At 35.2% G+C, this 24,415-nt stretch overlaps 3 protein-coding genes across 8 annotated transcripts; 2 read left to right on the top strand and 1 right to left on the bottom strand.

Annotated features, from left to right (window-relative positions):
- The first annotated feature begins 7,724 nt into the window (after positions 1 to 7,724).
- On the top strand, positions 7,725 to 10,021 carry LOC132167294 (uncharacterized). Its single transcript, XM_059578213.2, has 4 exons — positions 7,725 to 7,998; positions 8,076 to 8,152; positions 8,541 to 8,685; positions 9,192 to 10,021. Exons 1-4 carry the CDS (start codon positions 7,882 to 7,884, stop codon positions 9,867 to 9,869), a joined length of 1,017 nt encoding a protein of 338 aa, XP_059434196.2. The 5' UTR covers positions 7,725 to 7,881; the 3' UTR covers positions 9,870 to 10,021.
- Positions 10,022 to 11,419: 1,398 nt separating this feature from the next.
- Positions 11,420 to 16,071, bottom strand: LOC132166864 (vesicle transport protein GOT1). Of its 6 annotated transcripts, none has more exons than XM_059577700.2 (8): positions 15,639 to 16,071; positions 15,435 to 15,497; positions 14,074 to 14,165; positions 13,865 to 13,945; positions 13,632 to 13,729; positions 13,467 to 13,548; positions 12,296 to 12,377; positions 11,420 to 11,857 (listed from the first exon to the last, which is right to left on the bottom strand). In XM_059577700.2, exons 2-7 carry the CDS (start codon positions 15,463 to 15,465, stop codon positions 12,339 to 12,341), a joined length of 423 nt encoding a protein of 140 aa, XP_059433683.1. In that variant the 5' UTR covers positions 15,466 to 15,497; positions 15,639 to 16,071; the 3' UTR covers positions 11,420 to 11,857; positions 12,296 to 12,338. The 6 variants fall into 6 exon arrangements, with proteins under 6 accessions (XP_059433683.1, XP_059433687.1, XP_059433684.1 ...); XM_059577704.2 differs by lacking the exon at positions 11,420 to 11,857 and having other exon boundaries at positions 12,137 to 12,377; positions 15,636 to 15,694; positions 15,824 to 16,071; XM_059577701.2 differs by lacking the exon at positions 11,420 to 11,857 and having other exon boundaries at positions 12,137 to 12,377; positions 15,639 to 15,694; positions 15,824 to 16,071.
- Positions 16,072 to 20,445: 4,374 nt separating this feature from the next.
- Positions 20,446 to 23,502, top strand: LOC132175260 (histone-lysine N-methyltransferase, H3 lysine-9 specific SUVH6-like). Its single transcript, XM_088513953.1, has 2 exons — positions 20,446 to 21,243; positions 21,460 to 23,502. Exons 1-2 carry the CDS (start codon positions 20,449 to 20,451, stop codon positions 23,500 to 23,502), a joined length of 2,838 nt encoding a protein of 945 aa, XP_088370079.1. The 5' UTR covers positions 20,446 to 20,448.
- Positions 23,503 to 24,415: the final 913 nt, after the last annotated feature.

The raw sequence follows: 24,415 nt of genomic DNA, 5'->3' as shown, positions 1-24,415 counted from the left end.
GAAGAAAAAAAAATCATGTTTTTCTTAGATGTCTGTGTTCAACAATTGTAAAAGCAGTGGCATTTGGACTGAATCATCCCCGTACATAATCCACAATGAGCATCCTCAAACTCCTTGCAATTGTTGTCACAGTGTGCAGAATTTCTACATGCACCATGTGGTACTTGGTACTTCACAATATCTGGTAGATGTCCCACATCCAAGAAGAGCCATGGCTATTTCTGTAACAGGGAACATCTTAGAAACAAAAGGGATAGTAATTAAATTACCTAAAAACATATATTAGAAGTCACTAGTGATTACTAGATAGCTATTTGTGAGAAAAATATATGAAGTGTAAATCAACTCACCTACGTTTGTAACAAGCAGGGAGATAAGAAATGGTAAAGAGAAGTAAGTAAAAAAAAAACACTCTAACCATGTTTATGCGAGGAGAGATCTTCACTAATTTTGTTATTCGGATTGCTAGCTAACAAATATGAGAGAATCTCTAATGAACCTACTTGTCCAAACATGTCTCGGGGAACCCATCCTCCTGCTCAAGCAGATGGGCTACATAAGAGATTTGTTACATGTAATGTCTAGATTGCTAGCAATTCGAATAACAAATTTTTGGGAATTCGAATCCTGTTTTTGGAGTGATGCCAAATAAGATAAACTCTTATTGATATTTATGGCAAGAATTGCTATAATTCGTCCTTAAATTAGAGTAGTGATGAGATGAAAATAGCAGTAAGGTTAAAGGAAGCTATTATTTGACATGCTATTTACAGTTGAAAAAAATGATCGGGGCAATGCATGAACTCACCCACATTTGTAAGAAGGATGGGGATGATGAAGACCAAAAAGTAGACAACTCTAGCCATGTTTTTGCTCTAATGCCAAACAAGAAACAGTGTTGCTGATATTTATAGCATAAATTGCAATGTTTCATCCTTAATTAAATCATACTAGCCAAAGGAAGAGGAGTGTAAAGTCAAATTAAGCAAGCTGTTAAATACATGCTATTTACTTGGTTTGGCTACCCCCATTTTTGGCCAATGGGGTGGCCGGCCACCCTTATTTTGGTCATTGGGGATAACAGAGCCACCCCAAAGCCCTTAGGGATAATTTAGCTACCCCTAATTGCATTTTGAGGTGGAAATCCGTTAGTTTTATTAACGGAATATGGGCGGAGGTACCATTTCCGTATTTAGTCATAACATAGGTATCATCTATTATACAAAAATAAAACATAGGTGGAAAAAAATAAAAACGTTAAAACCTAGGTACTAAAAAGGTATTTAACCTTACTTTAAAAAAAATAATAATAATGTTATTTAGTAAACGGTTATACTATTGTTTTACACCATACAATTTGATGATCTAACAGTGAAAAAAACAGCCATCGAACAACCACCTTAAAAAAAATTAAATTAAATTAAATTAAAAAAATAATAATTAATTTTTATTGTCACGTCATCCCAATTGTATGATAATTGTATAACAGTATAATAAATAACATTAATCTTAAAAAAGAAAAACAATTCAAGATATCAAAGTTTCCTCCCCCCCCCCCCCCCCCCCTCTCTCTCTCTCTCTCTAAAACTAAAAATGTTAAAACTTAAAACAAAAGTTTAAGTTTGAGTTGGATTATTCAACTTTTGTTTCTATCACTGTACTTTACCTTGAAATACCTTTTTTTTTTTCGATGACCAAATTGAGTCTTCCATGCATTAGACCAGTAAATTAAGATGGTGAAAGTGAAGTGAAAACCGTATTTTTGTTAACAATTTTGTTTTTATATTATGACATTAATTCCTCCAAACTAGTTTGTTGGAAATTTTTGTCCTTAATAGTATATCCCGAGTGTTGTGCATACTCCTGTAAGGTTTGTGTCCTACAGTGAGAAAATATAAGGAAAAATAGTACTTAATATACATAAGAGAACCCAAGCCCATTAACTTAGGCTTTTGGGATAGAAAATATGTCCTAGTATTTATATTAATTTACTCTTATTTGGCTTTCTTGGTGTTTGTCTCTCCAACACAAAGTAATGACTAATGAGTCATCTCAAATATGATATGACTTTTAAAATCATCATTGAATTTAAGATGATTGTTATTAAATTTTGATTTATTGATAATTTCAAAAGCCACATCACATTTAAGATGACTCAATGAAAACTTTAGTCCTCCTTATACCATTACTCTTATATTCCCCTTACAATGACCCTATCTAAAAGCGACAAAAACATTATTATTATTATTAGTGAGTTTCTTCATTTGACTAGTTTCCTTAAATCTCTTTGGCAACCTTTCGATATTTTTTGTATTCATCCAAAAAAAAAAAAAAAAAAAACTTTTCGATTTTTGAGGTAGATGGTTTATTTGCATAAGTGGAAGGGCATTTTTTGGTAGGACTCTAAGATCACCCTTAAATAAACTCAAGTTCTCCGACCTTAAATAAATTCCACGTGTCAAATTTTGGGAGTGGGTAAAAATGTAAAATAGTACCTTGATGGGAAAACGGACGGCATACCGGGTCGTGATACAAAGAAAGCAAAAGATATCTCTCCTAGACGATGGCTAGTTTATTATTTTTGTCTTTAGGTACCTTGTGAGTTTGATAAAAGATAAGAGTCACAATTAGAATTATTGACTTTGTGGTGGTTTATCGAGATTTATATAGACATTTTACGGATATATATATATATATATATATATATAGAGAGAGAGAGAGAGAGAGAGAGAGAGAGATTGACCATGTAATCTATTGATATGCTATGCCAGTCCTTATCCTATTTGATACAATCTCCCAACCTTTTTCGCAATTGTACATAGTGATCTCACAGCCTATTTACAGTATGAATGTAATCATAAATGCATGGTTGCACCGTGCCCAATATGTGCGAATGAGAGATATAGGATTTAACAGTAGGCGGCGCCCATCAGTTGGCAGCCCAGTCTGCCCACCCATCCACTTGGTCACGTGGAGTAACGTTACTCCACAAGACTAATAAGTGGATGATTAACTTGTGAAATGCAACCAAAAACTCATCTTGGGTGGTGATTCAATAGCCTTTAAAGCAATCTTCATGTGATTAGATAAATATTAGGTATGAATTCGATTCCTGCAATGGGAATCATCAGGCCTAATTAGTGTAAACCATCTTAGTTTCACTAAAGTTCTAATGAGACTGTGTAAAATTATAGTTCAATCAGACTTGAAAGAATGTTTGCGGTTCTTATTGTCTAGGTTCCTCCTGTTATTGGTCACTTGCGAGTAAGTGTATGTTATTATGATCACGTCACGTAGACTAACCACTCTAGTCGCCCCTCCTGTCCTTCTTTTAATTAAAAAATAAAAAGAGTTAAAAATACATTAACATTGCACACATTTTATTCCACCAAAGAACATATATTAGGTACAAGAAATACAATCGAAATACTTTCAATAAAGCACACACATTCACGAGAACATGTATTTAAAGGCATTGCTCCTTGTAATAAAACCCTAACAAATCATATATCATGATTTTTTAAGATGTCTAGTTCAACATTTGAAAATGCAGTGGCATTTGGTCCGAATCATCCTCATACATAATCCACAATGCGCATCCTCAAACTCCTTGCAATTGTTGTCACAGCGCGCAGAATTTCTACATGAACCATGCCATGTGATACTTGGTACTTCACGAAATCCGGTAGATGTCCCACATCCAACAAGAGCCATACCTATTTCTGTATTATGGAACATCTTAGAAACAAAATAGTAAATTACCTAAAAACGTATTAGAAGCCACTCTAGTGACTAGATAGATAGCTATTTGTGAGAAGAACAATATAATGCATGTGTAGGGGGTGGCAATTCATGCTCTCACGTGTCATATTTGGGTTGTGTCGAGACTTGGGTAAAAACATTAACCCAACACATTTAATTAAACCGGTCAAACCCTTCAACCTTAACCTACTAATTCCATGTTAGGTTTAAGTCGGGTTTGCGGTTTGCACGTGGGTTCCATAGATGCCAAAGATATTCATTCAAAGATGGAGTTGTAAAAATAACTAAAGATACTTTGATGGTAATGGAGGGTAAGGGTTGTTATGCATATGCCTTAATTCCTAATTAGATAAGATAAATCCAAAGTCCAAAAAAAGTATTTTTGTTGGTTATGGAAAGCATGTTAAAGGGTACCATGTTAAAGAATAACAATTAGATTAAAGGAAGCTATTATTTAACATGTCCAATTTCCTACGTTTTGTATATATTTATGCACTGTGTTTTCGTTTTGAGGCTGATGTTTGGAAGCCCACCAGTTTTTCAGTGTTTTGATCCATTGTATCTTTTCCTTATTTGATTAGAAGAAAAAAAAAAAAAAAAAAAAAAAAAAACATGCTATTTACACAGTCGAAAAAGTAAGTCGAGACATGAACTCACCTACATTTGTAAGAAGTATATATGAAGACCAAAACGTAGAAAACTCTAGCCATGTTTTTGGCTCTAATGCCAAATAAAAAAGTGTTTCTCATATTTATAGCATAAATTACTATACATGTTTCATCTTTAATTAATTAACCATACGCTACTAAATGACTTTGGCTATTACATAACATCGGTGGAACATTTACGATTAAAAAATTAATCCTTAATTAAATCATACTAGTGAAAGGCCATAGGAATGTAATAAAAAAATTTTTTGTCAAGTCCTGCTATGCAGCTGCCTGTTGGCAGCCTAGCGTAGTACATATATGAAAAAAATAATAATAATAAAAAAATTTGTCAGTTTTTTTTTTTTTTTTTTTGTTAGTGAAATTTCTATGTGTTAATATTTAATTTTTAATGCCTCAAAACTTTTTTTGGATTCAAAACTAAAATTTAGGGGGTGGAAGGCTAATCTTTTAGGGATTGTATCACCTAAAAGGGATTCGATTATTCTAAATTTGGTGCTAATGCCTCAAATTTGGTGCTAATACCTCAAATTTAGTGCTAATACCTAAAATTTGGATTTTCCTTTAATATCTCTCTTCTTCAATTTAAAAAATAAAAATAAAAAAATAAAAAAGAAAGAAGAAGAAGCAAGCAAAATATCTGACGTTATTAAAAAATAAATAAATAAATAAATAATTGGCCACGTCAACTTTGGCAGACGCTGAGATGGCCCCCAAGTTGCCAAAAATTTCTACTCTATGCGGTCAGCAAAAACCAGTAATCGAATGGCCTATAGGAATCTGCGGAAGACCTATGTCCGACATACAACATATATTACAAAGGCCTCTGGGAATTCAGCCTGGCCTTTGTAAATATCTTTCATTTTTTTAACTTTTTAATCATAGCGGTCCAAAATGTTTAGTGCCGGTTTCTTGTTAGGGTTGGGCAGCCTAAGAGTGGAGTGTTCAGGTGGCTCGCATGCATCTTATGATATGTCTAAATATTTGTGTTATTCGAACAATCTAATAACAAAAGATAAAAGTACATTAACATTGCACACGTTTTATTTATTCCAAAGAACATATATTACATGAAAAACAACCGGAATACTTCCAATAAAGCACACATGTATTTGAAGACATTGCTCCTTGAAACAAAATCATAAACAAATTATATATCATGTTTTTCTTAGATGTCTGTGTTCAACAATTGTAAAAGCAGTGGCATTTGGACAGAATCTCCCCCGTACATAATCCACAATGAGCATCCTCAAACTCCTTGCAATTGTTGTCACAGTGTCCAGAATTTCTACATGCACCATGCCATGTGGTACTTGGTACTTCACAATATCCGGTAGATGCCCCACATCCAAGAAGAGCCATAGCTATTTCTGTAACAGGGAACATCTTAGAAACAAAAGGGATAGTAATTTTTTTTTTTTTTTCTTTCTATTCTATTCAAAGCGGGAGAGGGGGGAAAAAGGGATAGTAATTAAATTACCTAAAAACATATATTAGAAGTCACTAGTGATTACTAGATAGCTATTTGTGAGAAAAATATATGAAGTACTGTAAATCAACTCACCTACGTTTGTAACAAGCAGGGAGATAAGAAATAGTAAAAGAGAAGTAAAAAAACACTAACCATATTTATGCGAGGAGATATCTTTACTAATTTTGTTATCCAGATTGCTAACAATTCGAACAGCAAATGTGAGAGAACTCCTATGGAGCTCATTTGTCCAAATATGTATCGGGCAGTCCGTCCTCCAGCTCGAGTAAGTGGATAAGAGCTCTTTTACATATATTGTCTAAATTACTAGCGATTCGAATAACAAATTGTTGAAAATCCGAATCTTGTTTTTTTGGAGTGATGCGAAAGAAGATAAACTCTTACTGATATTTATGGCAAGAATTGCTATAATTCATCCTTAAATCACAGTAGTGATGAGATAAGAATAAGCAGTAAGGTTAAAGAAAGCTATTATTTGACATGCTATTTACAGTTGAAAAAAGTGATTCTAGGCATGCATGAACTCACCCAAATTTGTAAGGATGAGGACGATGAAGACCAAAAAGTAGACAACTCTAGCCATGTTTTTTGCTCTAATGCTAAACAAGAAAGAGTGTTGCTGATATTTATAGCATAAATTGCCATGTTTCATCCTTAATTAAATCATACTAGTCAAAGGAATAGGAGTGCAAAGTCAAATTAAGCAAGCTATTAAATACATGTCATTCGCTTTCAGAAAAATAATAATAATATTTAATAGATTGTTATATATACCACTGTCATAAACCACATAACTTGATGATGTAACAATGAAAAATCAATCTTTGAATCAACACTTGTAAAAATAAAAAGGTAATTTTCACTGTCACACCATCCCAGCTGTATGATAATCGTATAACAATCTATTAAATAACATTACTCTTAAAAAAGAAAAATAATTCAAGATATCAAAGTTTCATCTCTCTCACTCTCTCTAAAACTAAAAGGTTAAACTTAAAACAAAAGGCCAAGTTTGAGTTAGATTATTCAACTTTTGTTTCTACCATTGTACTTTACATTGAAATACTTTTTATTCAATGCCAAATTGAGTCTTCCATGCATTGGATTTGGTGGCAACGACCCTATCTAAAATGACAGAAATTGACTATAAACTGGATTTAAAAGCGACAAAACCATTATTATTTTTTATATATATAATTAGTGAGTTTCTTCATTTTTGCTAGTTATTATTATTTTTTTTTTTTTTCTCTCAAAAAAAGATTAACTAGCTGGTCCTAGCTACCTGTTATTGGGGTTGAATCTTCTTGGTCACGTGAATATGAATATATATATATATATATATTCATCATGTGATATATATATATATATATAAAAAGAGAAATGCTAAAGGCCCAACTTTTTTGCCCAACAAAAGTCCAACTTTTACCTTTTATTTTTTTTCTAAAAAAACCAAAATGAAAAATGGAAAAAATGTCTGAAGCAACCCTATCTATTTTTGGCCTTTCTTTTATTTAGTATTTTTTTAAAAATGAAAAATAGCATTTTTCTTCATAATAATGATATTTTCTTAAAAAAAATGACATTATTATGAAAAAAATACCATTTTTCATTTTTTTAAAAATACCAAATAAAAGAAAAACAAAAAATAGATAGGGTTGCTTTAAACATTTTTTTCATTTTTTATTTTATTTTATTTTTTAAAAATAAATAAGACAAAAGTTGAACTTTTGTTGGGCAAAAAAGTTGGGTCCCTATCATTCCTCGTATAAAAATTGTTCTTGGTCATGTAATTAGTTCATTTAGTAGGCAAAGCAAAGACGTTTCAGCTTCCCAATAGTGGGTTTTAGCTTCCCGATTTACTGCAAATGTATGCTACTTATCGTGGAACGTTAACTTTTCTCGTAGTTAGTTTTATTAATTCGCTAGAAGGAAAAATGCAGCACTGAGAGATCGAAGCCAATGGCGAAGACGAGAAGAAACCGGGGCCTTCCAACGCCTCCCAACCCAAAAGCATCGCCCAAACCGATAACCCCAACCTCCAACACCACAATCGTCTCCTCTTCACTCTACAAATCTGTACATATTTTGCCATTCCTTTTTTTTTTTTTTTCTCATCTTTTTTTGTTTAATTTTGATGATAAATTTTTTTGCAGGTTTCACTGCATGATTGGTGGCTGGTGAAGGCTCCCAACGGGAAGGGTTTAGCTGTAGGAGGGTTTGCTTCATTAGAGTAAGAGGCTTTCGTCTTTAGACTCTTTACACATCTTTTTTTTATCTTTTTTTTGTTTCTTAGTTTTGCTTCCTTTTGTTTTGTGATATGTGGATAAAATTGTATAGTTCTTGAAGCAAATATCAAGAATTTAAGATAAATTAGGTGAACCCAAGAAGGGTAATTGGAGGTTGTTTAGGTTTTAGTGTAAGTTTCAGTCCCCAATGAGGACTTCTATTAAGAAGACGAAAAAAAATTAAAGTTCACATTTTGCACCCTTTTAGCATTTAGCCGTGCCATTGCATAAATGTTGATTAATCAGGCTTAGTTGGTCAATTAACGTCATTCTTTGAGGTCGCTGTATAGATGATTCGTTGTTTTTTCTTAAATTCTGTCTGTTCCTTGACAGGAGACTAGGAGTAAGAGTTTTTTCCTCTGCTGCAATTTCCAAGAGACACGATGCCACCACTCTTGAGACAACGGATGGCATCAACATCACAATCAGTGGCTTCATAAATAGGTCTCGGTCGTGTCAAAATGGTTTTCCATCTGAGGTATGTGTTTCTGTCAGTGGTTTCTAGTTACTCGTTTTCTTATTTATACTTGTTGTGTACCTGGGAGCATGTATTTTTTTTAAAAAAAAAGTATAAGTTTCCTTGTTGTTTGGTTGTCTCGTTTAATTCCAATGTAGAGTTCACTACTACATTAGCTGCATGATAACATAACATTTTGGGTGTAATATTTGGTTGAGGAATGAGCTTGACTCAAGTGAGCTAAACCTTCTTGAAAACTACTTGGTGTAGTATGATGGGCTGGTATCACAGGCTTTGTATAAGTAAATGCAGAAGCATGCCATTGAAAATGACACAGTAGTTAACATGAGGAGCAATGAAATGGTAATTTTTCTGTTCCTCATCGCGAACCATTGACATTGATGTGGTGTTAGCCTAGCCCAACTTTTTTTCTTGTTGCCATCTAAATTACTAAATACTATGGAAGCTTTCCCGTTAAAAACTGTTCTTTTGACTGAAGTTAAGATTCTAACTCCTGATGTTAAAAGGTATGCAATCATTTCCTGCTTGGATTTCCCTGGAACTGGGAGGAGTATGCTATTGGTTGTTCTGGTGAAAATTCTACTGGTAGAGGTGTTCCGACAAGGATTTCTGCTTCTGACGAGTCCAAAGTCTCTTCGGGTGACAATGCAGATAAAACTTTTCCATTTTCTTTACATGATTTCCCAGTGACTAGGGTACGTGATCTTTTAATATCCACATTTGAAGATCCAGATTATTGTTTGCCGACAAAGAGCATTTACAATGATATATTGGGAAAGTCAATGGGGAATAGTCCAATGAAAAATGTGCAATCTGGACTAAATGAGACTCCAGTTAATCAAAAGGAGACTAAGGTTGACCATAAGCACGACAATGAGGATACTTTCTTCAATTCAAGGGAAATGACAACAGAAGAAAACCAGAATGTCCTCGCCCCAAGTATAGGTGTTTCGACAAGAAGCATGACTAGATTGAAGAATTTTAGAATGGAACAAGAAGAGAGACTTTCACCAAACTCAAAAATTAAGCAGGCCACTAGGAAAAGAATTGGAGGAATGGTAAAAAGAAATGCTCCAAAGGTGAGTCATCCAACCAAATTATTTGAGAAGGACGAGGAATTCTTAGTAGTTTCTGATAAATCTGTGGTCAGAAGATCAAGGAGGCTGATGAATCCAAAGAAATGATCTGTAAGGCATAGTCCAAACCAGCAACTGAAAAATTGTTGTCGATTTACTTGCAAAGAATGCTACACATGCATGAGAATCACAGGTACATGTTGGTTATCAACAAAAAGAAAAAGAAAAAGGAAAGAAAGAAATCACAAGTCACAACCACATGTGGACATTTTAATGCATGTTAATGTTATTATGCATTAAAATGTCCACATGTGGTTGTGACTTGTGATTTCTTTCTTTCCTTTTTCTTTTTCTTTTTGTTGATAACCAACATGTACCTGTGAATTCTCATGCATGTGCAGAAAATATTTCAACCTGCCTAATTTTTTATGGCCTTCTTATCAGTTATTAGATGGAAAAAGCTTGGAACTCAAGTCGTATTTTTATGAATATCTTGAATGATCTTGAAACTTCATGATTCAATCTCATAAGGTGTCATTTTTTTGTTAAAAGGTTTCAACTATCAGCTTGATGAATGTGTTCATCATTATTTTGACTTTCGGCTAACCTATTCTCCTCTGTTCCTCCCTATGTCTATGGCTTTTGTTTGCAACAATCAGCGTACACATCTCGCGGAAGTAATTGTTCGGAATGATTTACAGCATATCAATTCATTTTACTGCTTAGTAATGCCCTAAGCCCCAAGGAAGGAATGGTAAGTTAATATTTTAGATTCCTACATTAAGGCTTTTGAAATTCTATTTTCAAATTGTGTGCCCCGTCTATTTTTTTTTGTGTTTTATTTCATTGCTTGGCAACAAAGCCTACTTCCTTGGTAAGTTAGAAGGCCAATTACTGCTAAAATGTTTTGAAATATTGTTCGAAGTCTTAATCTGAGTGGTGTGTAAGAGTCGGCATTTGAAGAAGTAGGAGATGATAAGAACTAATTTTGTTTATAGAGGTAGTTTTAAAAATCATGGAGATGTATTTGCACGATGTTTACACGTGACTTTTAGATCCATAAAGCAGTTGGATTTCAATTTGTATGCTCCAAGTGATATGTAAAATCTAGTATGTCCAATTAGTCCTCTAATCACCGGCAAGTTCTCACTGTAACTGCTGGCAATAGCACCGAGAATGCTCGGCCGCCTTTGTTGCTGCCCAACCATGCACCCACCACGCTGTTAGCAGAGGATTTGGCTCTGCGTTCATTGTTGCAGACGATCATCAAGAGTGATTATTGGTTCATGCGTTGAGAATTTTTATCCATTAAAGCAAGGTGATACTTTGTTCTGTTGGGGTAGCGTTTACCTCGTTGAATACAAAATATATATATATTTATTACAAAAATATTTGATGTATATTGACACGTGTTAACATATAACTAAAGGACGTTAGATTTTTTCTTTTTAGTTGTCATCATAATAAATGAGTACGCAAAGTTTAGGGGATAATTTTACCCTTTTTAAAATAAGGAACCAGCTCCTCTCCATTTCATTTCCTTCTCCGAGTTTAGGATGGTATTAAAAGGCTTATTGGCGGTGCAATTACTCGTGGACCTGTTTGTTCCCAATATTGGTACATTAGATGCATCTGTGTGATAATCTTCCCCAATCAAATTCCTTAATTCTTTGCTTCTACATTCACCAGATTTTGAATAAATGTTATCACATAGTTGCTTGTGTTGGATCAGTCCACAAGATTTTCCTTTTTCCTTGTTACTTTTTATAGCCTCGTGACAGAAGCATCAGTCATCCTGCTTCTGAATGCTTAAAAGAATTGTTTCCAACCATAGTACGAGTTACCACATATCTCCTCCAACCTTTCATGGTGGACACAAGTTCAATGTATAATTAATACTATTGCCAATCTTTCCTGGGCACTAGGCATTTTAAGATTGAACCACGCATAAACATTGCCCAAATACTTATAATAGCGCTTGAAACTGAAAGGGGTAACAGTTAGGAACCTTCATGTAAAAGACCATGGCATACACATTGGGCCTTTCACTTTCGTTTCCCATGGTGTTCGCAGAAAGAACTTTTCTTTCGCCCCGCCTAAAAACACGTTCATTTTGGTCAAGACATAACATATCTACAAGACAATATATATATATATATATGGCCTAATATCATCTAGTCATGATTTTTTTTTTTTTGGTCATTTCCCAGAAATATTGGGCAAAAAGGAATAAATGAATAAAGTGAAAGTTACCAATCGTGCTTTACATTTTTCAACATATAAAATAATTTGAAAGCTACCTACAAAATGAATGGCAATTTAGAAGGTGGAAATATGCACCAACGCAGTGGACAGACAAACATGGAATGGTACAGAAAAGCTCAAAATGTTTATTTTCTTTCTTTTGGTAAAAGATAAAGCTCATCATCAAATGAGTAACTTTTTTCTAATCTTTTCTACAGCCACCAGATCGACTGAATGAAAAAAAAAAAAAACAATGAATCTCGTTCTGACTGTATATTACAAGGACTTACAACTGGGTCTGTCTGCATCTTTCCTCAAACGTCTTTTTCTGCCTCATACAGGCACCCGTCTGCCCCGATACCGGTCAAAGAACTGCATGAAGAAAAAAAAAGGAATATTTAGTTCAAAATACAATTGGATATTCAAATTTGGTTCAACCTGCAAAAGTGAACAGTGTGCACAGATTTTGAGCCACATGAACTTTAGTAATTCTTTTCCACCAATTAGAGCACATAATTTATACATTGCAATAATGCAAAACCTATTCATATACCACCATTTTGTGTGTGGGTGTGGAATGTGGCAATTCTCCAATGATTTTCCGCCATTTTAGGTCCTAAGGGTTGTGTGTCTGCATTAGCGTCTGTGTAGAGATTGGGTAAGACAGAAGAAGAGGGAAGGGGGAATGAAACATTGAATATTCGATGTAGTCGGTATTGTGTCAATGAGCTCCCTCACAAAAGCATTCCCACTCCCCCCAAAAAATAGTGCTAAAACACCTAATTTTTTTTTTTTTTAATAACGTAGGATAACTTTTCTCAGATTAATTGCACGTCGCAAACGCATACTGTACAACAATCCTCACCGTTAATCAAACTCCTACGGGTAACTGACCTCACCCACCAGAACCAGTTACCAGGTAACCCAGGAGCTTTCACTCCTGACGGGCTAAGCAGTTTATCCTCATGCCCAAGAGGCATGAGAATAAACACCCTACTTTTTTTTTGATAAGTAATAGTGCTAAAACACCCTAATAACCAAGTAAATGAATAATGTAGATGACAAGAACTTTACTATATGCATGGATAAAGCTGTGAACCTTAAGGGCTTCTGCCTCAGATGCAAAGCACTCCATGTGCTTGTTTAGAATAATGCCAACATTAGGTATCTCATAGATCAACAGTACAAAGGTTAAATTTTTTTATTATTATTATTTAATTATCATAACATTTACATTACTAATCACACTAAGAGTATATGAGATATCTATGAATCTTCTATCTCATGTTAAAATTCCTTAAATACGCAGCTGTCCAAGTAAAAAAGAGACTATTTATTTCCTTCTTGCCTATATGAGCTTTCACAAGTACTAAAATCTAGCAAACATTCTATGAACAATCTTACAGTTTAAAATTTGACATAAATAGCAATAAAATGAAACTTTTTCCATAATAAACATACCGATCTGATATATGGCTGTTGGAACAACCAACCAAGAATAGGTATCTTTTGCAGAAAAACCGCCAGTGTTGGCCAGAAGCCACTGCAAAATATGTTCCAGTAACAATTAAAATGTGTAATTACAAAGATCACTGCAACAATCATGAATGTAAGACTTCTACAGACCTGAAGAGTACAATGAATCCATATGCCTCCAAAATCATGCCCAAAATAGGCCATCCTATGACAACCAACAAGAAGCCAACACCAAAAGAAATTGTTCCCTGTACAATCAGAAAAAAAAAAAAAAAAGAACTGGTGAAAAGACATGAAGCAATGCAAGAACCACAGCATTCTGTGTTTTGAGTGTGTGTGTGTGTGTGTGTGTGACACATAGAGAGAGACTCAACAGGTTAAACCTTAAAATTTTGGCGTTTCATGAAGAACTGCATGGAAGACTTCAGTCCAATGGTGAGAGTCACCCCTGAGAAGAAGAGTATCTGATTAAGTACACACAAAAGTAAGAAAGTGTTAAACAATGTATCATGTCAACAACAAGCATATGTGATATTTAAAGACTTAAAAAAAAGGAACCTGAGCAAGCACAAACGAAGAATAAGGCACTTACATTTCCCATGGCAAGTAATCCCTTGTCAAAGAAGAAGATGATTCCCAGGAATGAGAAAAATATGCCAAATCCTGTCAACCCTAGTCCAATCTCTGTCCCAATTCACAATTTCCAAGTATTAGGGGTGTACCAATTTCAAATATATATAATTCAGATAGAAGTCCCAAATTTACATCTAAATAGCATCAACATGAAGTAGAAACACACGCAACTCAATATGACGCAAGTTTCAAGGATACATTCATGTATATTATATGTTTGAGCTAGAATCACATAAATCTACGCAATTTTTCTAGGCTCCAAGCACTTCTAATCATGCCCCGAAGTAATATTACCTTATATGACATTATATGCCATTCCTTTGTATCTTAGTACCCAATTATATGAAAGGTCTAGCAGTGTAGAAAAGTTAAATGTCTTGGCCACCACAACCAAAATCAAGCGACTTGACTCCTACTACAATTCATAATCATTCTAATTTTGGTCTAGGGCCTCTAGGCAGAACCATAGAAACTCACATGTGACTCACATTTAGTCAAGCAAATCCGAACATTCTAAAACACTAAACCAAATTCTGCATGAAAATACCTAAACTCCTCAAAGTATTTGCACGTTATTCTCTATGCCTAAAATACAACAAGGTATGCCGCCTTAAAGACAGACCAATAATTTCTGCCAATGGTCTCTAGACCAATTGGCATCTTCTAGCTCCATAAGCAAGGGTCAGATATAAGGTCACAGGTTCAAGAAACACCAATAATTGTTGCCAATGGTCTCTATAAAACATGGCATCTTCTAACCCTATAAGCAAGGAGTGGATGGTAAGGCCGTGGGTTCAATCCTGTGCACGTGTGAGTTGTATTTACCTTTAAGCGTCTAAATGACATGAAGAAAATCACATCAACAGAGACTGACAAAGTTGTAGTTGCTGCTTAAAACTCAAGAAAGAATGTCCTATTTTAATCGACACAACATGTACATATTTATCAACAATGAAAAACATCATAAAGCCAGTTGTCAAAAGTCATAACTATAGAAAAACGATCCTGAGCATGTTTCGTACTAGCACCAAATCAAGACTGAAAATAAAACTTAAGAAAGGTAGTTACAGTAGTATAATAAGCCTTCTTAATCAAAGTTTTAAGCTACCCATTCTCGAATGTTCTAATAATCTTAACCCAACCCTATTATTGCTTACTGATAATCAAAGGCAGGAATGAAAGAAACACTAGTACAGGCATTTACCACAATAAATCAAAGTAAACAACAACCAAAAATAAAATAAAAAATCGAACGCAATTAAACTAGCAATGCTATTGCCAAAAAGTGAAAGAAACAGAATCATATCAATTTTCACTCACTCTTGCGGTCATTCATCTCAAAGGAAACCATATTTTCAATGACTCAGAAATGCCTCGCCTCCACTGCACCGCAAACAAGAAAATTAGACTCAACAAAGGAAAACACCAAATAGAGATATCAAATTGAAAGACAAAAAAAAAAACTCGAATTAGGGCTTAGTTTCGAAACTTTGAATTCATAAGATCTGGATGTAATAGTACCACCTTGGTGAATCTGAAGATAAACGAACTCGAATTGACAGCGGAGATCCTATGAGGGCCTAGAAATCAGAGATTTGAATCGTACAAGTCGTCAAAGCAGAGATTTATTAGAGCCTAAAAATCCGTTTGCTTGCAGAAAAGAGAGAAAGAGAAAGAGAGAGAGAGAGAAGGAAATAGAAAGTGAAAACCTAGCCCTGAGTTTCCTCGTCCTTTCGTATGTGTTTCTCGGCAAACAAATGGGAAAGATCAAGTAGTTGCAGAGAAAGGAGAAGAGAAAACCTGTGTGAGCCTGAAAGCTGAGACACAGCGTAAGTGCAGAAATGGGAATATAGAGAGAGTAGAGAGAGAGAGGGAGGCGCGTGATGATCACGAATTTGTATATATCGGTTTTCTGCTTCTATGCGAAGGAAATGATACTTTGCGACAGAAATATATCGTGAGACTTGACCAACTTCTTTCACGCCTGGTGATGACGTTGTTTAACCAATTGAAAAATAAGTTAGAAAAAAAAAAAAAAAAAAATCTTCACTTTAATCCTTAAACTACGTAAATTTTGAGAAGCGTCTCCTAAAATTCAAAAATTCTCAATTTATACCCTTAAATTTTTAATTTCAATTAATTTATTCTTTTTGTTAGTTTTAGCAGTTAACTATTAATGAAAATGCTTAAAAAAACTAAATTATCTTTCAATTATCGTTTTTAAAAAATAAATAAAAAATGGATCTTAGGGTCACCTTGTGACCTGCCGGTGGGTCAAATTTTTTTTTTTTTTATTTTAAATTTTATAAAAAAGTCATTGGTACAAATGTCATTTTATCACTTTTAACGTTTAAAATCTGATGGAGGGGGATAAATTGATTGAAATTGAAAGTTTAGGGGTGTAAATTAATATCTTTTGAATTTTGTAAGGGTTTTATAAAAATGCGCAATAGTTCAGAGATGTAAAGTAAAGTTTTCCTCAAAATAAAATAAAAAACAATTGAAAATGAGTTAGGGAGGCAAGGAAATTAGGGGGTGTTTGGCAAATGGAATGGCCTAAACACTGTAGTTGATGTAGATTGATGTGAAAAAAAGTAAGAATGTTTGGTATAAAAAAAATGAAAAAGTGGTATGAAAAAGTGAAAAAGTTTTGTTTTGTAGTGATTTTTTTTATTTGAATAATAATAAAAAATGAAAAAGTTATAATGTTTTGATGTTGATTTTTGTGGGAAATTGTGATGAACAATATTTGGGCCAACCCCATCCCCATTACCAAACAAAGCCTAAAGTGTTAGTTTGTGTTCACACAGTTTGCCGGCCACTAGCTCCGATCGAACCGGGAAATTACACAAAGTTGATCAAGAACTCATGAAAAAATCTTCACTCATTTCTGTCTTTTTTTTTTTTTTTACAAAACTCTCCTCTCTCTCACTTGCAAAATTTTCCTCAGGATCCGCGCCATGGCTGCACCAGAGTGTGACACATGTGACCTAGAGATCGGAGGCTAAACCGACAGGTCAGGTCTGCATGACTCCTATATGATCACAGCGACCCTTCTGAGTACGGACGGGCTCCAATGGGACATGGATATGACATAAGTCGTTTGACGTAACAACTCCTTTATGCTGATTGGACGTCTACTATCTCTTTCACCGAGACCGGCCGAACCTCGCGCAACAAACTCGTCTTGCGGAGCTGACACTAGGTTTGGTTCATAGTCTAAGCAACGAGCCTAGCACGCGAACCCGAACTTCTATATGGGAGCCTGAACCTCAGTGTTCCATTATTCAAGGTGGGCATGAGCAAGGGTGCCATGGGCCTTTTGGCCTTGCGTGTTTGGGCTACTGGGCCGGTATGCACTGCTAACAAGGCTTTCGGGCTACAAATGTCTTGGGCTTTGCAGATAGCCAAGCTTCCATTGGTCCAGGCTACTCCAGGTTCGGCAGCTCTTCTGATTGGCCGGACCTCGAAAAAGTTGCAATTTGGTTTTTTAAATTGTGTATTTTTAAAAATGCACCAATTTATCTATGATTTGAAAACACATATATATATTTTTTTTTTTTTTGCATTTTCAAATTGTAATTTATAAAAATGCACTTTTAAACTGTACATTTTTTTTTTTCTATAATTTAGTTCAAAATCACACATTTGTTTTGCAAAATTGCAGTGTCAAACATACTCTTGCTGTGTTGAGGTATGTATTTTTTATTTTTTATTTTTAGTTTGAAAAATATTTTTATGCGAGTAAAGGGGAGAAGTATTTTTGATGTTTGGTCGGGTTTATATTTGAGAAAAATGTTTTTTCATAACTTAAAGATAAATCACTACCCCCTATGCGTATTGAGGTGATATTTTGAAGATATGAACTGAAGTCTTGATGAGGCGATGTTTAAATTATCAGTATGTTTAGGATTGCGTTCGAGAAATAGAGCTTTTAAGTTAAAAAATATTTTTTTGCAATTTATTTTTAAGGGTCTGTTTGGGATTGCAGTTTCAATAAGTGAGATTTTAAAAATTGTGTTTTTAAAAATTGCATTTTTGAAATCGCAAAGGCGTTTGGTAAAACATGTTAAAAAATATTTTTTTTTATCCAATATTTGTTTTGTGAAATCGTGATTTTGGTATAAATTCACACTTTTTTAAATAAGTACCCCTACCCTATTTATAGAAATCACAAATTTTTTTCCTATTTTAAATTAAGTTGTTTTTTAATCACAATGTCAAACCCAAACATCTTATGTTTTGTGATTTTTTTAAAAACGCAAATTATTATTGTAAAATCGCAATTTTAAACACATCCTAAATTATTGTCAAAAGTGCGTTTTGGCAATTTTTAGGTTTTTTGGACACTTAAAAGCGCTTTCAATTTTTTTTTCCAAATTGATTTTTTTTTCCAAATTGATTTTTTTTTTTTTTTTTTTCAAACGAACTTTTTGAATGTTAAATGCATTTTTAGGCCCCTCAAACACACACACACACTCAAACAGACCCTAATTTTCTCTTTTGTTTTGTTGTATTTAAATGATATAATGAAAATTGTGGGTTGTTGTTGTTGGCAAGGTTTTTGAGTTGTATTTACTTAAGATATGTAGCAAGGCACTAAATTGTAGCTCAAATCATTATAATTTTGTATGTTATTTCTTCTACTACAGGTGTTTGGATGAGTGTTTTCCAATTATTCAATGCATGGGACCACTGCCCTTTCCTTTTACTTGTGGGTTTGGGAAACATAAAAATTCCAAGTTAAACTTGAAATAAGACCTACTTGTAAGTTGTAACAGGATCGATTCACCGACTTTAGCACCCTTATAAAAAGATAGCTTCAGTCTTTCGTTGATGCAAGCGCATCAGACTATTTTCTTCTTAGTTTTTTTGGAAGAGTTCAAAACAAAAGAGAAAAAAAGACCATAATAATCTCTATAAATGAGATTTTGTGTATTTGGGCTTTGAGGTCGAGTGATTTTTTCTTTACTATATTTTTTAACTCTATTTTTCATAATAAATTTCTTGTAATCGCTTAGAGAAAATCACTTACATGTTTATTATTGTCTTATTTATTTAGAAAAATTTGCTAGTAACCTTTCCAGTACTAAACTTTTCTTCGTCACCTTTCCACTAACATTCAAATAACTGAATAACTGACCACTGCATGCACAAAAGAACAACCACTTACAAAAATAAACAACTAACTGTGAATAAACATCGTATTAGAGCAGAACCGAACCATTACATAAAAAAAGGGACCCACTTTTGTTTCTTGTTCCTTGAAACCCGTTCCATGACCTCTGCACCTGCAGCAGGTCCTCTGAACTGGGTTACTTCACTTACGCCTTCTGAGCACTCTAGTGCTGCTTTGTCTGTGTACGTACGTGCTGTCATTTCCTTGAGCTTTTCTCGGCACGCGCCAGCAACTCCCTTCTTTGCATGAGTTGTGGTTGCGTGTTTTCACGCGCAGACGCAGTGCTCATCTAGTTTCTTGCAAACTGCTCCCCCCTTACTGGTATGTTTCGAGCAACGTGACACCATTACGAGCCATTGATTCCTCTTCTTGATTTTTCCAGATTGGGTATGTTAAATATCTGTGTGTGTGGGACACCGGACACTACTCTCTTAGAAGCTTTTGTTGCAGGGAGACTTTCAGGTATATATATATATTTTTTATTTTTTACTTTTCAGCAGGAATTTAATTTACTTCAAATTTGATGCATGTTTGTATTGTCGTCGAATTTGAAGATTAGTTTGTGTTCTTGTTTCTCTGTTTGGTTGCTCAGAAATGAGAGGAAAATGAAGGAACTGTTAGAAATGAGTATTATATTGTTTATTGTTTGCGACCAAAGAGATTACTGAATCTTAGATACCGCAAATAATTATTGAATGGTTTGTTAATCGTTTTCATATATCTTTTGGTTGTTTGTAAATTGTTGGGAAGGAGGATAATGAAGTTTCTGAATGTTGGTAGATTTTTCTATTTTTTGGATCTGGGGAGACAACGTTTTAATGAAATCCTGTATGTTGTTTTCGTTATAATTTTCTCTGGGAGTTGGTGGTGAGTCACTAGAAAAGTTAAGGGTTATTTTACTGGTAGAGTTTTGGTTTAATTTTGTAAGCAGTGTTTTATGTTCTGGATAGGGGTTTCTTTCCTTTTTTCATTCCTGTGTGTTTAGTGTTTGGTGTTTCAGAGAAACCAAAACTAAGAGTTGAAATTCTCCTTTGTTTTCTGGTTGTCTTGTCCACAAGCAAAATGTCATGTTCATTTGTTGTTTAATCTTTGGAATTAGTATGGTTTACTAATACTTATTTGGTTTTTGGATTGCTTTACAGTGCTGTTTTGGTTATGGAGAATATGCTGCATTCAGAGTCTCTTAGAACAGTTACATCATTAAATGGTAGACATTCTGAAGGAAGATTGGGAAAATTGGCGAGGGAAAATGGTTATTGTTCTTTTCGTGCTAGTCCACCAAAGTATGAGAGACACAAAGCTTTTGCTGTTCTTGACTTTCCACTGGGATGTGGACCATTTGCTCCACGAATCCAGTCTACGGAGATGCTTGAGCAAAAAAAAGTTTTGACATCAAAGGAAGAAAAAGTGATTGTTTCATCTGATCAGGTGAATGAACTTGAATCTGTGAAAGCCAAACCTGTAAAGATGCAGTCACCGGCTTTGAACAATGCAGGGTTGAGTGAACCTGTAAAGGGTTTGGAAGAAGCAGCCCGTGATTTGTCAAAGGATTTACATTTGGTGTGTGCTTCTGCTTCAAAGGAAGAGATGTTTTTGCCAAGTGGTTCAAAATGCTGGTCACCATCTGTTGGTCCCAGTGCTGTTCCCAATGGCAACGATTTGAGGAAGACTATGGCCAAAAAGTATCCTCCACGAAGAAAAGTTTCGGCCATCAGAGACTTCCCTCCCCTGTGTGGAAGGAACGCCCCATGTCTTAGTAAGGAAGAGAGTGTGAAAGTTCATGGTTCTCCAAAGAACAAGAGTTTGGGTCAAGAAAAGCTTGTTATGGGTGACAGGCCATTGGAAGAGACTGAAAAAACTGACTTGAAGCGAATGAGAGAGGATGTTCAAAATACAGTCGTGCGGAAGAGCAAATTTCAGGGGAATGTTTCTGTGGTAATTAGGGACAAAGTTAGAGCTGATTCTGATGGGCGTGCTACTAAAAAAATGAAGAAGCAAGATGGATTTGAAAGGTATTCTGAGATGAAGGTGGATCAGGAACCTGTGTTGGACAGGCATGGGAAAGGGGCCTATAAACCATACCCATCTGATTCTGATGGGCATGCGACTAAAAAATTCACGAAGCAAGATGGATTTGGAAGGTCTTCTGAGATGAAGGTGGAGCAGGAGCCTGTGTTGGACATGCATGGGAAAGGGGCCTATAAGCCATACCCAATTGATTCTGATGGATGTGCTACTAAAAAAATCAGGAAGCAAGATGGACTTGAAAGGTCTTCTGAGATGAAGGTGGACCAGGAGCCTGTGTTGGAAAGGCATGGGAAAGGGGCCTATAAACCATACCCAACTGGCATTACAAGTGAAGATAAAGGAAAGAAATATAGTTTTCTAGAGCTTAGGAAACATAAATCTGCTGTCAGGACAAAGGATGAATCGAAAGTTTCTGGAGTAGAGTCAAAAAAAAAGAACTCATCTATTTCAGGAAAGAATGCAAATAAAGGCAGGGGTCAAATTGCTGTCGGGGATAAGCAGGATTCTGCTAAGGATGATGATGAATATTTAGACTGTCATATACTTATCAAAAAAAAAAATTTAGACTTTTTTCATATGGCTCCCGGACCACGGCGTTTTGGTGTAAACCTTCCACCCATTGGAATGAGTAGAAGTGGTCAAAGTCACAACAGTGATGCAATTACCAGAAACAAAGTGAGGGAGACACTGCGGCTGTTCCCAGCTGTCTGTAGGAAGCTTTTGCAGGAAGAAGAAGCAAAGTCAAAGGAACGAAGAAAAACTAAAAGGAGGATTGATCAAAAAGTATCAAAGATTCTTATGAAGAAAGGCAAATGTGTTAACACTGGAGAAAAAATCTTGGGATCTGTCCCAGGAGTTGAAGTTGGTGATGAGTTTCATTACAGGATTGAGCTTAATAGTATTGGCCTTCATCGCCCGAATCAGGCTGGAATAGATTTTTTGAAGCATGATGGGGAGATCCTTGCAATTAGCATTGTGTCATCTGGGGGCTATGATGATGATTTGGACAATTCAGATTCCTTGACATATACGGGCCAGGGAGGAAATGTGATGAATACTGATAAAGAACCTGAAGATCAGAAACTTGAACGGGGAAACCTCGCTTTGAAGAATAGCATGCATAAAAGGAATCCTGTTAGGGTGATCCGTGGCTCTGAGTCTTCAAATGGAAAAATATATATCTATTATGGGCTATATCTGGTGGAGAAATATTGGCAGGAATTGGGGTCACGTGGTAAGCTGATTTTCAAGTTTCGGTTGGACAGAATTCCAGGTCAGCCAGAGCTTGCTTGGAAAGAAGTCCAAAAGTCCAAAAAATTCAAAATAAGGGATGGTCTCCGTGTGGATGATATCTCACAAGGGAAAGAGTCGACTCCCATTTTTGTTGTGAACACCATTGATGATGAGAAACCTTCACCGTTTAAATACATTACCAGCATGATATATCCTTATTGGTGCCGCCCTCTACCTCTCAAGGGCTGTAACTGTATTAATGGATGCTTAGATTCCGAGAAATGTTCATGTTCAGTCAAGAACGGAGGAGAAATCCCATTTAACTATAATGGGGCTATAGTCAAAGCAAAGCCCCTCGTCTATGAGTGTGGTCCTTCTTGCAAGTGCCCTTCTTCTTGCCATAATAGAGTCAGCCAGCATGGTATCAAATTTCAGCTTGAAATTTTTAAAACCAAATCGAAGGGGTGGGGTGTGAGGTCCCTTAATTCGATTCCTTCAGGAAGTTTTGTTTGTGAGTATATAGGAGAGCTCCTTGAAGATAAGGAGGCTGAACGAAGAACCAGTAATGATGAGTATTTGTTTGATATTGGGAATAACTACAATGACAGTTCTCTTTGGGATGGACTCTCGTCACTAATGCCTGATGTGCAGGCAACTTCCTGTGAATTTGCGGATTATGGTTGTTTCACTATTGATGCAGCGCAGTATGGCAATGTGGGGAGATTCATCAACCATAGTTGCTCTCCCAATTTGTATGCGCAAAATGTCGTATACGATCATGACGACAAAAGAATTCCTCACATAATGCTCTTTGCCGCTGAAAACATTCCTCCATTGCAAGAGCTGAATTTCCATTACAATATGCATCAGGTTCATGATTCGAATGGAAATATAAAAAAGAGGAGTTGCTTTTGTGGTTCTATAGAGTGCTCCAACAGGATGTATTGAGGCAGAGTAAGAAGAGAAGGTCGGATTTAAAGTGAAGAGGTAATTTGCTTGCTTTCTATTAGTATATATTAATGTTTTTATTATTATTTCTATTCTTGCTCAGATGCTCATGTGTAGATACAAACACACCATTTAAGTAAGAAGGTCGAAATTGAGTCTCAAGGTCAGACTTTTTCTTTTCTTGAGAACTCCCAATGGTTGGACTTTTCACCAGATTTGGGAGGTTTCCTGAACTCACTCTTTCTTGATTTGAAAAAATTTCTGAATCTCTTGGGAAGCATGTCAAATTCTCATCAAGAGGAGTCACTAGCCTTTTCCCTAACTATTTTCAAGGCTAAGTTTTTTTTTCTTGGGTTGAGGAAAGGTGAGTTCTTAGGTGTAGGGGGATTCTACAAGTTCCTCTATTCTCATTGTATCAAGGTAAATGCCTTTTTCAATAACAGTGACCTTAGGTCTAAACATCTCAAGTAGAGATTGCATGACCTTTCTGTTTTTGGAATCTTCTCACCTAAGTTAAACTGGAGTTCACAATATCATTCAATTTAGCAAAGAACTCATCAAAAATTTTGTCCTCTTTCATTCTAATCTCATCAAACCTAGAGGTCAACACCTGAAATTTTGAATTTTTAACAATTTTAGCACCTTCATGAATCACCTCTAAGATATCCCATGCATCCTTAACCATTTCACATAGATATTCTTTTGAAATCCTCTTGTGAAACATCCACAAAGAAAGCATGGAACATATTACTATTTCGATTATAAGCATTCAATTCATCCTTAGACTACATGTCAATATTAGTAGCGGGTCTAGTCCAACCATTTTCAACAGTCATCTAAACACGTTCATTCAATAACTTGAAGAACACTCTCATGTGAACCTTCCCGTAAGCATAATTATTGCCTTCAAAAT

This window comes from Corylus avellana, chromosome 2, assembly GCF_965113065.1.
Source record: "Corylus avellana chromosome 2, dhCorAvel1.hap1.2, whole genome shotgun sequence".
Classification (NCBI taxonomy): domain Eukaryota; kingdom Viridiplantae; phylum Streptophyta; class Magnoliopsida; order Fagales; family Betulaceae; genus Corylus; species Corylus avellana.
This window is presented reverse-complemented; position numbering and strand designations above follow the sequence as displayed.

Bases quoted from the DNA above. Each gene is read 5' to 3' on its own strand.
- LOC132175260 (XM_088513953.1), top strand. From the start codon at position 20,449: ATGGAGAATATGCTGCATTCAGAGTCTCTTAGAACAGTTACATCATTA. The intron at 21,244-21,459 runs GTTAGAGCTGAT...AAGGTGGAGCAG, and splicing joins CTGTGGTAATTAGGGACAAA to GAGCCTGTGTTGGACATGCA.
- LOC132167294 (XM_059578213.2), top strand. From the start codon at position 7,882: ATGGCGAAGACGAGAAGAAACCGGGGCCTTCCAACGCCTCCCAACCCA. The intron at 7,999-8,075 runs GTACATATTTTG...ATTTTTTTGCAG, and splicing joins CCTCTTCACTCTACAAATCT to GTTTCACTGCATGATTGGTG. The intron at 8,153-8,540 runs GTAAGAGGCTTT...GTTCCTTGACAG, and splicing joins GGAGGGTTTGCTTCATTAGA to GAGACTAGGAGTAAGAGTTT.
- LOC132166864 (XM_059577700.2), bottom strand. From the start codon at position 15,465: ATGGTTTCCTTTGAGATGAATGACCGCAAGA. The intron at 13,946-14,073 runs GTAAGTGCCTTA...GTACTTAATCAG, and splicing joins GATTACTTGCCATGGGAAAT to ATACTCTTCTTCTCAGGGGT. The intron at 12,378-13,466 runs GTATGTTTATTA...TTCTTCATGCAG, and splicing joins AACAGCCATATATCAGATCG to TTCTTTGACCGGTATCGGGG.